Source organism: Dendrobium catenatum, unplaced genomic scaffold (assembly GCF_001605985.2).
Source record: "Dendrobium catenatum unplaced genomic scaffold, ASM160598v2 fragScaff_scaffold_1232, whole genome shotgun sequence".
Classification (NCBI taxonomy): Eukaryota; Viridiplantae; Streptophyta; class Magnoliopsida; order Asparagales; family Orchidaceae; genus Dendrobium; species Dendrobium catenatum.
Window position 1 is genome coordinate 996,630 of NW_021319694.1, and position 17,610 is coordinate 1,014,239.

At 31.1% G+C, this 17,610-nt stretch overlaps 1 protein-coding gene across 1 annotated transcript; it reads left to right on the forward strand.

The window, feature by feature from the left end:
• The first annotated feature begins 14,294 nt into the window (after positions 1–14,294).
• Positions 14,295–16,365, forward strand: LOC114580755. Its single transcript, XM_028699296.1, has 2 exons — positions 14,295–16,207; positions 16,288–16,365. Exons 1-2 carry the CDS (start codon positions 15,585–15,587, stop codon positions 16,301–16,303), a joined length of 639 nt encoding a protein of 212 aa, XP_028555129.1. The 5' UTR covers positions 14,295–15,584; the 3' UTR covers positions 16,304–16,365.
• Positions 16,366–17,610: the final 1,245 nt, after the last annotated feature.

A 17,610-nucleotide genomic window follows, 5' to 3' on the forward strand; every position in this document is an offset into this window, starting at 1 on the left:
TACACTAGCTTAACACATAAGCCAACAATAAGGAATGATGGGGCTAAGTGATGGGGCCACCATAGTATTCCCTAGTGGTATAAGGTCGTTGTGCTGTTGGATTTTTCTGCAAAATCAAGTTTTAGAAATTATTTAAAATTTTAGAATAAATTAAAAGTAAAATTTAAAGTTTAGGCACCTTAATTGGTATAAAATTGAATTATTTTGGTGAATTTCATCCATAAACATCTTATAAAACCTTGATTTATATTCTAAACTTAAATCCTTAATTTTTAGTTAAAGAAAAATAGCTATATACTTTATATATATAAGACTTGAAATCATGATTTTAAAATTTTGTGCTTAGATGGTTCGCTGGTAGTCCACTCCAAGTAGATGTAAGTCTTGATAGCATTCACTTCCTAAATTCTCTTCCTCCTAAGAAGTTTATCCATATTTCTAATTAATTATAAGAATAAAGATAAATTAAATCCTTATCTATCTATAAATCCAAAAGTTAGAGATACTTTTTGTGCTTCTAGATTTTCTAAAATATTATGGACTCTCTATCCTTTCTTCCTTTTGACCCATAAATTAGTATTCATGCATTAAACCTTTCCCCATTGATTAGTAGGTATAAACCTAATTCCTTTACTTTAATATTTTTAAATCTAAAATAGTATTGTCAAAACTTTAATCAATACTTTTCTCATGATCCTTGTTGATATTTTAATAACACTAGAGGTTTATCTCTATAAGAGACTTAGACGTACATGTTGGGTGGTAAATGCTTTTATTAGGGGTAGATTATTTTCTTAGGTTTTTGTGACATATGAAGCATTACATTTGGAAGGATATATATGTTAGATCTAAGACATTATAATTAGGTACTCCAAAACCAAACACCTTTAGCCAATCATACATACATGCATGCATTTCACTTTCTATAATATACACTAGATCAATACACAAGCCAACAATAAGTAATGATGGGGCTAAGTGATGGGGCCACCATTGTATTCCTTAGTGGTATAAGGTTGTTGTGCTGTTGGATTTTTTCTACAAAATTAAGACATAAATTATTTAAAATTTTTGACAAAATTAAAATTAAAGTTTAAAGTTTAAGTAAATTGGTATAAAAATTGAATTAGTTTGGTGAATTTGAGTCAAAACATCTTATAAGTCCTTGATTTATATTCTAAACTTAAATCCTTAAATTTTTAGTTAAAGAAAAATTGCTATCTACTTTATATATATAAGACTTGAAATCATGATTTTAAAATTTTATGCTTAGATGGTTGGCTGGTAGTCCACTCCAAGCATAAGTAAGTCTATATAGCATTCACTTTCTAAATTCTCTTCCTTATGGGAAGGTTATCTAAATTTCTAATTAATTAAAAGATTAAAGTTAAATTAAATCCTTACCTAACTATAAATCCAAAAATTAGAGTTACTTTGTGTGTTTCTAGATTTTCTAAGATATTAAGGACTCTCTATCATTTCTTCCTTTTGACCCATAAATTAGTATTCATGCATTAAACCTTATCCCATTGATAGGTAGGTACAAACCTAATTCCTTTAATTTAATCTTTGTAAATCTAAAATAGTATTGTCAAAACTTTAATGAAGACTTTTCTCATGATCCTTGTTGATATTTAATTAATATGCACTAGAGGCTTATCTCAATAAGAGACTCAGAACCTAATAATAAATAAATAAATCTTACTTTAGTTTACTAGAGCAAGGGACAAAACTATGGGCATAGATATAGTCTACTCATTATTTATTTAATTTTTAAAATGATAGGTGGCTATTATTTTATCTATTTAGAAGAATATTGCATTCCATATGTTGAGTTTGACTATGAATACAAATTTTATTTCAATTTTTTAATTGATAGTCAAGCATCAGTCTATCTTTTTAGATAGTATGTTGTTAGTTTTGCAATTTTGATTTGATAAACATAAAATAAAATCATTGGAACAATTAAATTTATCTATGGTTTTTTTTGGTGACTCTACTATGGATGGGGTCCTACATTTCATCCTTAATGGAGACTAGACATAAAAATATGCAGTATACTAGCGCTTGGTGTAGTTTCAAACTACCCTTCAATCCATTGCCCCTTTCACTCATTTCCCATTTGAGTTAAAGTGGTCAATATTAAAACTTTGACCTATCTTAAAAATTAATTTTTTTTTTCTTGGCGTAAAACTTCAGTTTCTAAAATTCCAATTATAATCATTTAAATCTTAAATCTAAATCCTATTTCAATTAAATCTTCAATCTAAATCAAAATTATAGTCCAAGTTTCAATCACTTTAAATCTTAAATATAAATTCAAAATTTGATCAAATCTATAATCAAAATTTAAATCCTAGTTTCAATCATTCTTGCTCTCTTAAGTAAAACATTGTAGGTATATTTTTTCATCTAGCTTCATGTGTTTACCTGGACTAGGTCCAAATACAAATCATGCTTAAATATAAATCTAAATCTAATTCTAAATCAAAAATATTCCTTTAAGACTACTACTAGGATTATGTAAATTATTTTCGATATATTCTCTAAACAAAAAATATATTAATTAAAGCTAGTAAATCAAGAGGCTGATTCAGACTTTTGGTTCAATTTTAGAAACAGAAGACAAAGTAATCATTAGTCTAATTGAGTACATTAATGTAACCTTTAGAGAGGCTCAATTTACTGAGGATATAATAATTAAATTTGTCCCAAAATTTGACAATCTCCAGCTTGCCTTCGTTGGACCATAATATAAAGTGGTCAAGTCTTATAATGTATCAGCAAATATTTCAATAGTAGTGTTTATTATTTAGGGTGGGCATACAGATGATCATGTACCTATAAAACCTTCATACTTCTCTAGGTTAATCTTCCCTTAGTCAGTTTTTAGCCAAAAGGGAAAATATCTTATCCAACCATACCACCTAGTTTTAAACAACATTGAGATTGGGTCATCCTCACCTACCCATGACATGAAAAAATCTTAGAGATTCAACAAGAAGCATCATATAAGGGAGTGGGATGAGAAGGCCAAGTTAGTAAAAGAAGTGTTGTCATTGAATTCTACAATTGTGGTAGTAGTGATTGAAATTCTAGTGGATACACCAAAATTTAGTGGTAGCCTATTCCATATGTTGTACATTATGTCTGGAGAAGGGAGTATTATCGAGATAATTAATTCTCCACTCCATGGTTTCTACAAACAACAAGTTATTCTTTCCATATCTGAAAGGGAAAGGAAGTTTAAATCACTTCTAGAAGGATTAGTCCAAGTTTTCCCAACCAACTTCAGGAAATTGAAAGAAGAATTCTTAGAAGGAATGAAATTTATGATTCAGATTATAGAAGAAATTGAATATTTCGTAAAAGAAAAAATACATGTTCTTCCTAGATAGAGGAGACTATAATTTAAAAATATAAATTTGGTTGAATTAATAGTTATATAAGTTAATATGGAGGATAGAGGAAATTCTCAAGGATTAGTGATCAAAGAATTGTAACCAAGGTTCAGTCTATTAAGCATATGCTATTACAAATTGTTAAAGCTAGAGAGAGTTCCTTTTAGTATTACATTCCTTCATATTTTGTAAAAGTAAACAAATACCAATTAAATAATACTTCAGTTGAATTTTCTTATTGCGCTCTGATTCAATAATCTTTGAGGGTGAACATGCAATACTTAGAGGGTAACCAATCTTCTTCAATTCCTAATATAAGGAAGTTGAGACCTATAAATTAAAAAACTGTATTCAAAAGAGAAAAAGATTTGGTGGCCCAAGATGGTTGCCATTTTGACTACACTGATTGCCAAAAAAGATCATGTAATAGAGGATATTAAAAAAATTAAGGGTAAAACTCCTATGGAGTCCTCACAAAATAAAGCCTACACTCTGGTCAACCCATTCTACTTGTTGGGAAGATAAATCTAAGAAAGGATGCTAGAATTAAGGAAGAGCATAAAAAAATTATATGATGAAGTGGGTATGAAATGTCCATAATGAGATTCCATTTTGAGAAAAAGTATGATAATAACTTTGCAATAGATACTTGTGCATCTACTCATAAAGATAATAAAAATCTAAAGCCATTCCAACATATAAAGAAGTTAAAGAAGGTCATACACTAGATTTAACTCAATCCCTAATAAATAAGTTAAGTAAAAAAAAATGAGTTCGAAAAGAAAAGAAAATGGAGGAAAGGGTGGTCGCCATGGATGCCTTACAGAGTAATGAGTCTCCTTCATCTAGAGTTCAAATAGAATTACTTTTGCTAGAGTTTGTTCAAATGATCAGTAAATAAAAGGAAGTGGTTATAAAAACAACATATAAAGCAATAAAACTAGAGAGAGAATATATTCAATCAGTTAATATAAAGCAATTTGAATAGTTGTAAGTAAAAGAGGCATTAACATAGTCTTAAGATACTTCATCTGATATGAGGGGTAGTCCATACTTAAAGAACACATCATGGTACCATATTGAAAAGGATTTTTGTTGCCTCTATTTAAAAACTTTGGTGGTACAAGTAACCCCAAACAGTATTTATGACATTTTACAACCAATTGTTCTAATGTTGGGGTAGTGATACATTATTATTAAGTTAAATCAATAGTAACTTATCTGGAGTTCCATTTGGCTAGTATGATGAGTTCCCTAGTAGATCAGTCAATAACTTTGAAGAATTAGAATAGTTATTTATAAACATATTTGATGATGCACAAGTAGTGTTCTCATGTCTTAGTAGTATAATAGATCTTATAATGAACAATCTAGGTCTCATTCCAAACTTAATCCAAAAGAGACGAGGGAGAAGTTTGATTCCCTCATCAATTAAACCTACTCATTTAAAAATGAAGTTAAAAAAAGCATTTTCAAGAACTTCTTAAAGAAATTTGAGTTCAATATTTCTGATCCTAATAGGCTGGAATAAATGGGCAAATTTAGATCCTAATAGGACTTTTGTAACCGTTTTTTTGAATTAACATGTAGGTCCGTCAGTGGGTTTTAACCAAAAAAAAAAAAAGGGCAAATTTAGATAACCCTAGTATTTATATATCACAAGTTGGTAGGGAATAAACTTGAGAATTGTATAATCTTCAAGGAATGGCTTGAGAAAAAAAATTAAAACTAAGGTAATATTGATATTCAAAGAATATTTAGTGTATTTTAGCCTGGGATCTTCTAAATCAATCAATGGTGAGCTTTCTACACCCTTTTGATTATTAAATTAAGATGATAGTTGTGTTGTTATTTTATTCCAGACTTCAAAAAGGCAAAAAAATAAATTATGGCATTCATCTAATCAAGCATATCAGAGTATAGAGTCGCATCTAGTTTCATTTAGTAGCTCCTGAAGTATAAAGTCGCATCTAGGAAATAACTTTGAACAAAGAATCAAAGAAGATTTAAGCCACTCAGTCATAAAAAAATTAGGAGGAAACTTAAGTAAAAGTAAAAATATAAATTATAATGTATAATTTCTATGGATGGGGGATCTAAATCCCTTATGCCGCTCACCGTATATGATTTCAACTTTATCTCGGTTAGGATATTGAAAATAATGAATAAAGATTCTACAAACATCATGTTTATATCTGATGATCAAAAGATAAACAGTTTAAACAACATAGTAGAAAATAATTATCACGAAACTGAAATAAATATAAATAAACTTAAAGATTCCAATCAATATTTTCTTGATAGTGATTCTCCAATATTTAATGTTCAGGGTGATCCTATTATTATAAAAAACACAATAAGAGATTTTGATAGTTCAGTAGATAAAAATTTAAAGTTAACTTACGATCCAATAATAAGCGAGTCAATGGCCTCTTCCGTTAAAGAGGTTGTTCATGTAAATCTTGTTAGTGGTATAGTTATACTATAATTAGTATTTGCATAAAATAAAGTGACTAAAAATCTAGAAACCCCAACAAAACCATTACTTTATCAAGATGCAGCTAATTTAGAAATTCCTAAAGTAGATTACAATGTCTTAGCTCATCTCAAAAAACTACATGCAAAATAGAGAATTGATAATGTTCTGAACCTCTCTAAAGAAACCAGGGACACTTTAATGGCCCAGACATTTATATTGTTTTGCCAAAAATAATGAAGCCTTAAGATTCTTTATATTTTAATGAAGTTCCAAGTGTAACATTCTTACATGAAAACTTGTAATTGTGAACTGCATATCATAAATTATCGTTGTATATTTCTATAAATGCTAAAAATTTTAACTTTTCCTGTATCTTTATTGATCCAGGTGCATTGGTCAACATAATGACTCTTATAACTCTTGCATACCTAAAGGTGGATACTCCCAAACTCAGCTATAATAAAAAGATGTTATGAGGGGCCTATGAAAAATGCAAGATGAGTTTGGTTTCTATTACCTTATGGTTAGGCGTAGACAGCCTTAGAGCTAAAGTTAAATTTTGCATTGTAGAGTTGAAGGGTTCTTTTAATTATCTCCTAAGTATACCAAGGCTTCATTAATAAATAATTGTTCCTTCCTCTGTGTATTAGTGTGTTAATTACTCTCATAAGAGTATAGAACACAATATCATGGGAGATTTCCAACCATTCTTTATTCATGAAGTAAGTACATATGAAGATGCCAAATATTATCTACCAAAAAAGCAGACAATCTTCTCTAAAAACTTTAAATTAGCTAAATAACAAGAGAAACAAAACATAATAGAGGAGGAAAAGTAAAACATGTAAAAGAAAAAAAAAATATACTGATCTTTAACATAATGTTTATTGGTGTCCTACCCTTCCTTCAAAATGACAAAGAAGAATCACTCAACAATCTAGAGGGAGAGGTAGAGGATGGAAAAAAATAATAAAAAAGATTATATGTCAATAAATATGCATATAATACATATCAATTTGGAATCCAGTTTAAAGAATAAATTCTATATTTTTTTTTGAAAAATCAAAAAGCTTTAGAATGTATGAATATAATTGAACAACAAAAGTTTAAAAAATTTAAGAAGAAGATTATGACAAGATCATGGCCCATATAATTTATAACGCAATAAAGATAGTATACGATTGATATATTAAAGAATTATGTATATATTGTGATTATTACCATATTATCTTAAAATAATATAATTAAGTTGATAGTTAAAGTCACTCCTCCTCTAAATCTAGATTATAAAATAAACACCTTAATACCCTCTACCAGCAAAAGTCTAAATACCAATGTAATCCTAGATGATCCATATTTTGTTAAAATAATAGAACTTACTTTAAAATATTTTTAAATTGTGTAAACATCTTTGTTAAGAAAGGTTTAACACAATCAACTTTGACTAGAGGTGAAGCTTAAAAATTTGAGAACTCGTGGAGCACAAATTACATTAAATATAAGAATAGAGAAGGTGTTGGCTTCAGTACTCCAATGTCCCTTTGATGATGATGAGTATTGCATAGTTATATAAAATAATCTAGAATTTTACTGTCTCTTAACAACATATGTTAAATATTTTAATTAAATTTAGTTAGGAACCTAATATAATATGGATGACTCATAAGTTATGGATAATCCCCCCCCCAAAAAAAAAAAAAAAGTACTAAAGGAGGGTAATTTTGGTATTTGCCCCCCCTCAAAAACATATATTTGCCCTAATTTTATTAGTCTGCCCATCCCGCCTATTCTAGCCGCCCTTTCAGCCTTTCGTGAAATTTGGTTTGGTCACAGCTTTGTCTTCACCGGTTCGCCCTCTCCTCTTCTTCCCATTTGCCGAGAGATCGCAATGAAAAATGCAAGATGACTTTGGTTCTAATTACCTAAATGGTAGGGCGTAGACAGCTTAGAGCTAAAGTTAAATTTTGCATTGTAGAGTTGAAGGGTTCTTTTTATTATCTCTAAGTATACCAAGGCTTCATTAATAAATAATTGTTCCTCCTCTGTGTATTAGTGTGTTAATTACTCTCATAAGAGTATAGAACACAATTCAGGAGATTTCCACATTCTTTATTCATGAACGTAAGTACATATGAGATGCCAAAATATTATCTAACCAAAAAGCAGACAATCTTCTCTAAAAACTTTAAAATTACTATACAAGAGACAAAACATTAATAGAGGAGAAAAGTAAAACATGTAAAGAAAAAAAAATATACTGTCTTTAACATAATGTTTTTTGGTGGTCCTACCCTTCCTTCAAAAAATGACAAAGAAGAATCACTCAACAATCTAAGAGGGAGAAGGTAGAGAGGAAAAAATAATAAAAAAGATTATAAGTCAATAAATATGGCATATAATACATATCAATTTGGAATCCAGTTTAAAAGAATAAATTCTATATTTTTTTGAAAAATCAAAAAAGCTTTAGATGTATGATATAATTGACAACAAAAGTTTAAAAATTTTAAAGAAGAAAGATTATGACAGAGATCAATGGCCCATATAATATATAACGCCAATAAAAGATAGTAATACATTGATATATTAAAGAATTATGTATATATTGTGATTAATTACCATAATTATCTTAAAATAATATAATTAATTTGATAGTTAAAGTCACTCCTCCTCTAAATCTAGATTAAATAAACACCGTTAATACCCTCTACCACAAAAGTCTAAATACCAATGTAAACCTAAGATGATCCATATTTTTGTTAAAATAATAGAACTACTTTAAAAATATTTTAAAATTTGTGTAAACATCTTTGTTAAAGAAGGTTAACCCACAATCAACCTTGACTAGAGGTGAAGCTTAAAATTTGAGAACTCGTGGAGCACAAATTACATTAAATATAGAATAGAGAAGGTGTTGGCTTTCAGTAGCTCCAAAATGTCCCTTTGATGATGAATGATATTGCATATTATAATAAAATAATCCTAGAATTTTACTGTCTCTTAACAACATAATGTTAAATATTCTTAAATTAAATTTAGTTAGGAACCTAAATAATAATATGGATGACTCATGTTATGGATAATCCCCCCCCCCCCCAAAAAAAAAAAAAAAAAAGATAGGAAGATTAAAAACCTACAGTAAATGAATTAATGAAATAAACTGGGCTCTTTATCTTCATAAGTTCACCCCGTAGTGAATAAGGATGAGGCAAGTAAATTTGATCAGTTTTTCTTTATGTTTTAAAGACTATTTTTCCTAGAGTTATGAAGAAATGTAACAGATGTATCTACAGATACTAGAGATTCATAAAAAGAAAAATAACATATATGCGTTACTATAAAAAAAGGGACTTTGGCTAATGAATTTTAAAATTAACAAAATGTTTCACTGAAGTTAAGAACATATAGAAACTGGTTTCATCAGGGACAGAGAAATGTTCACATGCTTAGCTACAATTATCTAGTAAGAAGAATATCATGAAATTCATGTTTATTATACTTTAGAATAATAAAATAAAGTTTGTATTGAAGACAAGTTTCTGCTCTATACCAGACAAATCAGGGAAGAATTGCTTTCTCAATATAATATTTCTCCTTATGGGTTGTTTCATCTAGTTATATCAAATTAAATAGCAACTAAAGATTAAAAATATACTAATTCAAAACCTGATAGAGCCTTCTACTATAAGGTTTATGACACCATGAACTAAAGAAAGTCGAGCAACATATCTGCTTGAAATGAAGAGGATATTTAACAAACCTATCCACCAGTAGGTGAAATTTTATCGATGATCTTGTTTGGTTAAAAGTCATAAAAGGGTTATGAACTATTTTTAATACTGAGAAGTTTTTTTTTAATGCCTTTGAAGTTAATCTAAATGAACCCCTAAAAGCATGTTTGTTAGAATTACTTTAGAATGTTTCTAGTTTTTTTGGTCTGATTCAAAGGGAACGTGCATTCGTGATCTCTCTCCTGCTCTGCTGAGCGCCGCTCTGGCGAATTTAGGCCATCCTCCGTGCGTGCGCCGCTTCGTCTCCTACGGCGTCTCCTCCTTTCTGAGCCTGGTTCCTTTAGAACTGGCTGGTTGGTGTTCGTTCTTTATTTTTCTGCCCGTTTTGGGTGTTTCTCTCCATGGCGATGCTCCCATGGTTAATCCATGGGAAAGCTGCCGGATAAGGCTGTAAGTTTCGAGAAAAGGTTTCTTTAATCTGGAATGCTGAAGGTTCTCTTCTCCTTCTAAATCAAGATCGTTTAAAGATTTTCTAAAAGCTGTGCTTCTTCATCAGGTGATGAACTTTTTCCTAATTTTAAGCAAGAGTTTTTAAATGGTGGTTCCTGCTGTCTTACTGGGTCGGATGAAGAAGTGCTTAAGTGGCTTCTCTCCGTTCAGTATACTTTAGTTGGTAATTTTTGGTTTAACGGCGTCCTAATCTGGATGCTATTCGCATTCTTTTTATCGTTGACAGCTTTCGGGTTTCTATTCTGTTGTGGTCTTCTAGATTGCTAGACATTTGTTGGCGATCCAACTTTCTAACGATTTGGACTATAGTAGAGTTTTTGCGAGGCGATCGTATTTCATTCTAAATTGTCAAATCGTGTTTTAAAATGGACTCCTTTTTTCGATTATTTAAGGAGGAATCTCCGATTGTTTCCGATCTTGGATATCTTTTCCGAACCCTTAGATTGCATTTTTTTAAATATAAAGTTTTGCAATGCGCTGGGTTCTATATTTGGTAGACCGTCTCAAACTGATCAGGCTACTGCGTCAAAAAACTAGGCCTTCTGTTGCTAGATGTTTTAGTTGAAGTGGACCATTTCGAGAACTCATCCGAAAGAAGTTTGGGTTGGATCGAAAAGCATATGGTTATATGCAGAAGGCCTGGGTTTGAGGAAATTTCCGGATTTCTGTAATCATTGTAAAATTCATGGACACGAGGTCTCTGATTGCTTTAAATTAAATCCTGAGCTAAAGAAATCTGTTGTGCATTACCGAGCGGGGGTCTGCTCTGCAGAAATAACAAAGTTTTATGTGCCGGTAGTTTTTAAGAATAAATGCTGAAGTTGATGTTATTCCTGTGGAATTGACTTTCTGCTGTGCACAACATTTCTTTAAAATGATGATGGAAAAATTTTTTGCTAATGAGAATGCCTGATGAGCAAGGGAGAATCTCAGGGAAATTGATGAGAATATTAAAACAGGGAAAATGATACGATGGTGATAAGGGAAAGGAATTATGCCAGATCCTAAACTTTTTATTCTTGTTAATGATTTAATTAAAGTGAACTACCTGTAAAATCTAATTCAGTGACTATGGAAAATGCTTTGTTTGTCTAAGCAGGATATTAACATGGTGGAGGATGACTGTTCTGATCTTTACAGTGGGAAATTTTATGAGGAAGGGGAAGGTTATACGACATCTAAGGTGGTTTCTTCTTCTAATAATAATCAGGTAACTTCTTCCTCTCCTCAGTTTAGGCTTAACAAGGTTGTGGAGAGAGAGTGGTTTTCTAAAGGGTGGTAAGAAAACAAAGGAAAGCAGGGGAAAAATTATTGCCCTGCTACAACCTAGAATCTACAGAGCTCAAAGTGTGCGTTCTAAAGAAGGTAATGATTAAAGCTCTTATGTGGAATGTGAGGGGCATTGGTGGTAAGGAATTCCAAACTTAGAGTCAAAATATTGGGTGTTAGAATAACAATATTAAGCTTCTTTTTTGAGTGAACTCTTATTCATCCTGACAAAAATTGCTGATATGCTTAAATTTTTGGTTTTCCTAAGTTTTTTGCTAATTCATGTCGAATAATATGGATCATTGGGAATATCATATTGATGTAGAAATCGTTATGGATTATCATCAAGTTGTGCATTGTCAGTTTATGGTTGGTGATATTTCTTGTTTTGCTTCGTTTGTGTACATGCCTTGCCACTAGACTGAACCGTCTAAATTCTCTGGGAACAATTGCTAAATTTTGCTAACAATATTAATGGCTCTTGTGTGTTGAGGGTTTTAAACATATTGCTAATGCTAATGAAAGAAGGGGAGGTAAGTGCCCTAATTATAAAAGCTATGGAAAGATTTTTAATGAGATGATAAATGTTTGCCAATCTGATGAATATTTGTTTTGCGTTCTCCTTTCACTTGGAATAGGGCTAATCTTTTCCAAAGATTAGATGAATTTTGTTTAATAATGATTGGTTAGCTCGTTTTTCTAATACTAATGTGGAACATTAAGTAAAACTCTTTCTGATCATGCCCCTTTTGCTTTTGAATATTAATGTTACAATCAACATGGCATTATGCTTTTGGATTCCTTAATATGTGGTTGTTGCATGATAATTTAAAGAGGTCTTCAGAATAATTGGAATGCTCCTGTTTTCCCCTGAATTAATATTTCTCTGGGTATGCTAAGGCTTTGGGCTAAGTTGGCTAGACTTTAAACAATGTCGAGGTATTGGAGATAACATATTTTCAAAAAATATTTTTTTCTAATATTTGGAAATGGAGGCTAAAAGTGTACGGAATGGGAAGTTATTTTTTTTGGACAATCCTTTCGAGGTGAATAGTGCCAATAAGTGACTTTAAGAATGATCTTGTGAAACTTGTTTAACAAGAGGAAGCCTTTTGGCGGGGATCAAAAAAAGCTAATGCCAAAATTTATTACTGAGGTGATAGAAATACCAAAATTTTTCCGATGCTTTAGCTAACCAAGAATAAGACTAAGAGCAAATTCATAAAATCATTAATAAATGGACAAATATCAGTTCTCTCGATTCTGAAGAAATTAATTTGTAGTCGGTGTGGATTACTTTATGAATCTGGTTTAATGTAATGAGCGGTATTTCTCTCTCCTAATCCTGAGTATATTCTAGTGATTTGAGGTTGAGGAGAATATTCTGCTTTGCCAATTACTTTGGAAACCTGAAATTTTTAATGTTCTTAGGGAACATGAATGGTGATGCTATGCTGGTGGCGTATGCTTCAACGTAAGTTCTTTCAAAGTCGTTGGGACATTGTGGAGGATGATGTCTGTTTTAGCTGTTGGCATGATTTCTTTAAAGGAATCCGTATCCTAAGTTCTTTCATTGCGAATATTGTTCTTATTCGAAAAATTGAGGGAGCTAAAAGGTGGAATGAATTTAGGCCCTTAGGTTTGGTGTACTTTTTTAATAAACTTAATTCTAAGATTATTGCTTCTAGACTAAGCTCTATTTACCTAAAATTATTTTCTTAAATCAAACTGGGTTTGTTAAGGGGAGAAGTATATATGTGATAACATTTTTAATGGCTTGCTCGAAGAACTTGTTAATGAAATTAATACTAAAGTTCTGGGGAAATATTATTCTTTAAGCTGGATATTACCAAAGCTTATGATAATTTAGATTGAATTTTGTTGTTAAAGTTCTTTCTTATTGGTTTAGTCAGATTTATATTATTGTTAAGAATAGTGTGGACTGTTTCTTTTCTGGATTATCAATGGTAAAAAATCAAATGGTTTGTTTTAATCTTATAAAGGTTCTTAGACAAGGGTGATAGCATTTCTCCTGCTCTCTCTTTATATAGCTATGGAATATCTATCTAGAGGTATTAATGATCTTTTGCTAAGAATAAGTTAACACATTAATTTTCTGTAGTTTAAAGGTTTCCTATCTCTCACTTGAGCTTTCGGATGATTTCATTCTTTTTGCTAATGGTTCTATTTAAGATATCCAACTTTTGATGAACTCCTTTCTAATTTTCATTAAATGTAGTGGCTAAAAGTCCAGTAAGAATAAGAGTAATTTTTTGGTGGGAAAGTCTATCACAGAAAAGGGTTTTGGCACCAAAAGTGTGTGGTTTCAATTTAAAAATTTACCTATTAATTATCTGGGTACTTTCCGATTTTTAAGGGTAAAAAAGAAAAATTTTCTTTTTGATAATATTTTCTCTATAATTCAAAAGAAATTGGCTAATTGGTCTTCTAATTTTTTGTCTTTTGGTGGCCGTTTGGTGCTTGTGAAAGCTGTTCTAAATTCGATCCCTATATTTTTGTTTCATACTCTCATGCCTTCTACGGCTTTATGCAAGAGACTTGAGAGGATGATTAACAAATTCTTTTGGGGATCTAAAAATACTTATAAAGCTATTCACTGGGCTGCTGGCACAAAATTTGTGGTCCTTTTGATGAGGGTGGTTTGGGTTGTAAGAATTTGTTGACACTGCTATTGCTTTTTCTCAACAACTTTGTTTTCTTTTAGAACGAATAATAGTTTATGGGCTAGGTTTATGAATGCTAAGTACTATCATAATAAGCATCCTCTTATGTGTTCTTTTAAAAATTCTGACTCTCCTACGTGGAAAAGACTTTGTAACATTAAATGGGATGCTGAAAAATATATTCAATGGGGCCTTGGAAGGGAATATTTTCTGGCAGGATAATTGGTTGGGGGAATTTTCTATTGATAATTTCTTAAATTCTCACACTTTAGAGACTGTTAAGGTCTCTCACTTTATTAGCAACAATAATTGGAATTTGGATAGACTTAATCAGATATTGCCTAGTTGTTTAGTTACATCATTTTATCTATTCCTTTAAATATCAATAGTTTGGATAAAATTTTGTTTTCTGCTTCTTCTGACGGTAAATTTTATATGCATAATGTTTGGGAGAAATTCCGTACTCATTTGGATAAGTCTAATAGATTTTCGGCTATTTGGCATAATACTTTCCCTATTACTTACTCGACTTTTGTGTGGAGGTGTTTCAAAGGTTTTCTACCTGTGGATAATCTTCTTCAAAAGAAAGGTTTCATGTTAGCGTCGAAATGTTTTTGTTGTTCTAATTTGGAGGATGTTAACCACCTCTTTATTAATGGTAGGGTTGCGCAAAAAGTGTGGCTTTATTTTAATTCAATGTTTAATAAAAATGTTGATTTTAGCCCGGATAATTTGTTTTCTATGGTGGATAGTTGGTTCACTTCGACTAAAGGGCATATTACTAATCTCATGCCTATTCTTATCTTATGGTATATTTGGAAAGCGCGTAATGATGCTAAACATGAAACTATTAAGATGGATGATACTAATATTAATAACAATGTGATAAGGAAAATTAAGAACTTGTATTCTTGCAATGTTATTAATTACAAAACTTTCTCTAAATCTTCTAATGTGGCTGTTAAGCTGGGTATCCAGCTGAATATTGCCAATTCTAATCAGTTGGACGCGGTGGTTTACTGGGTTAAACCTAGACCCCCTTTTGTTAAACTGAATACTGACGGGTCTGTTGGTTTAACTCATGCTGGAGCGGGTGGCCTTATTCGTGATGCTCAGGGTGAGATTATCTCTGGCTTTGCTGCTCCTGTTAATCGGTTGGATGTTGTTTGGGCTGAACTGAATGCTTTATTTTTGGGTGTCCAGTTGTGTTTAAAAGAGGGTTATACTGATGTGTGGATTGAATTGGATTCTAAATTGATTGTCACGAGTATTATAAGGAATTTTATTGGTAATGCTAGGAATTTCTATATTATGAGGAAAATTAGAGATATTCTGCTTACTTTAAACTTTAGGATTTCTCATATTTATAGAGAAGGAAACATGTGTGCTGACTGGTTGGCTAAGAAGGGAGCTCATCTGGTTGAGTATGAAGAAATTGATATTCTTAATTTGGATATCTTCTTTAAAGGTATGATATTAGTTGATAAAGTGGCTTTGCCTAATTTCAGACATGGGTGAGTGTTGTTTGTTTGGGTTGTGTGATTTTTTGTTTTCTCTATTTTGGCTATCTTTTATTCTGGGTTCTGGCTCTGCTATGATTTTTATGGAAGCTTATTTTTCTTTTTGTAATTGCTGGAGGTGTTGCTGGAAAGGTTATAAGAGGATTTTGAGTTTAGGCTACTGGTGGGGTCTGCCTCTTGTTTTTGCTATGTTTTGCTTTTCTCGGCAGTTGTATTGGCAGCTTCGTTGGGGGTTTAAGCTTGCTTATTCGTATTGTCTTATCTGGAGTGGTATTTTAAATGATGGGATGAGTAATAGTGGCAAAAAGTTTGAGTTACTGTATGAGCTGTTGGGCTCCCTTTATTTTTCTGGTAAAGTTGGGAGGCTGGATTGGTTGAGACGGTTGCTGAACTATTTGTTTGAGCTGATTAATTCTGTGATGCTGATATTATTAGTGAAGAGTTTTTGCAGGTTTTTGAACGGAGGAACATATGCTTCGTATAAGGTTTGGATTCTATTTTTTGTTCCTTTTTTTGTGCTTTTTTGTGTCAATTTTTGCAGGAGAACGGAGCTGAAAGGTTTTAAGATTCGTTGGCTTCTCCTTTTTTGGGTGCTGTTGCTTTACAGCCCGATGTTAGATTTGAATTATTTTTGTAACAGTAGAAAGAGGATCCTCCGGCTCATAGGTTTTTTGGTTTGCTTTTATTTTGTAGCTCCTTGGAGCGTTAGAGAGCTGGAGGAACCTCCTAAGGACTTTGTAACCGATTATTTATATCAACGCGTAGGCCCCTTTGTGGGTTTCAACTAAAAAAAAAAAAAAAAAAAAAAAAAAAAAAAAAAAAAATAGATGAAATTTATCCAAGTTAAATAAAAATAATCTTTGAAATGCTTCCACCTAGAAATCTCATTCATTTGAGATCCCTGCAAGATTAGTTAGCATATCTAAGAAGCTTCACATAAAAAATTATCGGGAAGATGTCAACATTTTTAAGCCTTTTACAAGTAAGATTTTTGTTTCTAGTGGGACAACAAATATCTAAAGCTTTTTCTTATTATTAAACAATACCTAATTAATCCTCCAATTTTGGATACAACTACTATGGAAGGCCATTAATTCATTTTGCAATAGCTTTAAGCAAATCTCTTGGCACAATATTAGCGTATGTTAATGAGGAAGGAAAAGAGATTGTGCTTTTTTACATGAGTAGATGGTTTCTTCTGACAAAAAAAAAAAAAAACCCTTCCGTTGAGAAATAATGTCTAAAACATTAAGGCATTCAATGTAGTCTCATGGAATAAAACTTATATCTCTAGTAAATTCATTATAGTATTTGATGACTCCTCTAGTATTCTTAAGAAGATTAGCTTAACGTTAAGTGTTTTTATTACAATTTGATATTAGATTCATTCCTCTACATGTTGTTAAGGGATAAGCCCTAACAAATTTCCTAGTAATGTATCCAATTCCAGATGAATATCTATTAAATTAAAAACTACCATATGAGTAGATTATAAAATTAGAAGAAATTAAATAATCTACATGGAAGTTATATTTTGTTGTTGCTGCATCTTATCAAAGATATAAAGAACCATAAGATAATTCCACAGGGAAAGCAGGAATTTGTATAGTGTTTATCAATCCAAATAAAAGATTGAGGTATTAATCTTATCATTTGATAGAACCCTATATGAAAAATTATGCTAAGTGTGAGGCATTGATAACTAGTTTAGAATTTGTAATATCAATTAATGCTAAAAAAGTAAAGATCTCTGGAGACCCGCATCTTATCATAAATCATGTTTCAAGAATTTATAAAGTATTAAAAGAAAATTTTATTCCATATCATCAGTATAGAATGAAGCTAATCAAGTAGATTCTAAATGTGACTTTGTATTGGATACCACATGAAAAAAAATTCCATGGAAGATGCCTTAGTAAAGCATGCTAAGGAATTAGCTTGATAAGAAGAAGAATTAATTCTTGTAGAGGTAAAAGGTATCAAGATCTTGTCACCTATAGATATATACATAAATAA

Coding starts and splice junctions, on each gene's coding strand:
- LOC114580755 (XM_028699296.1), top strand. CDS start 15,585: ATGGGTGAGTGTTGTTTGTTTGGGTTGTGTGATTTTTTGTTTTCTCTA.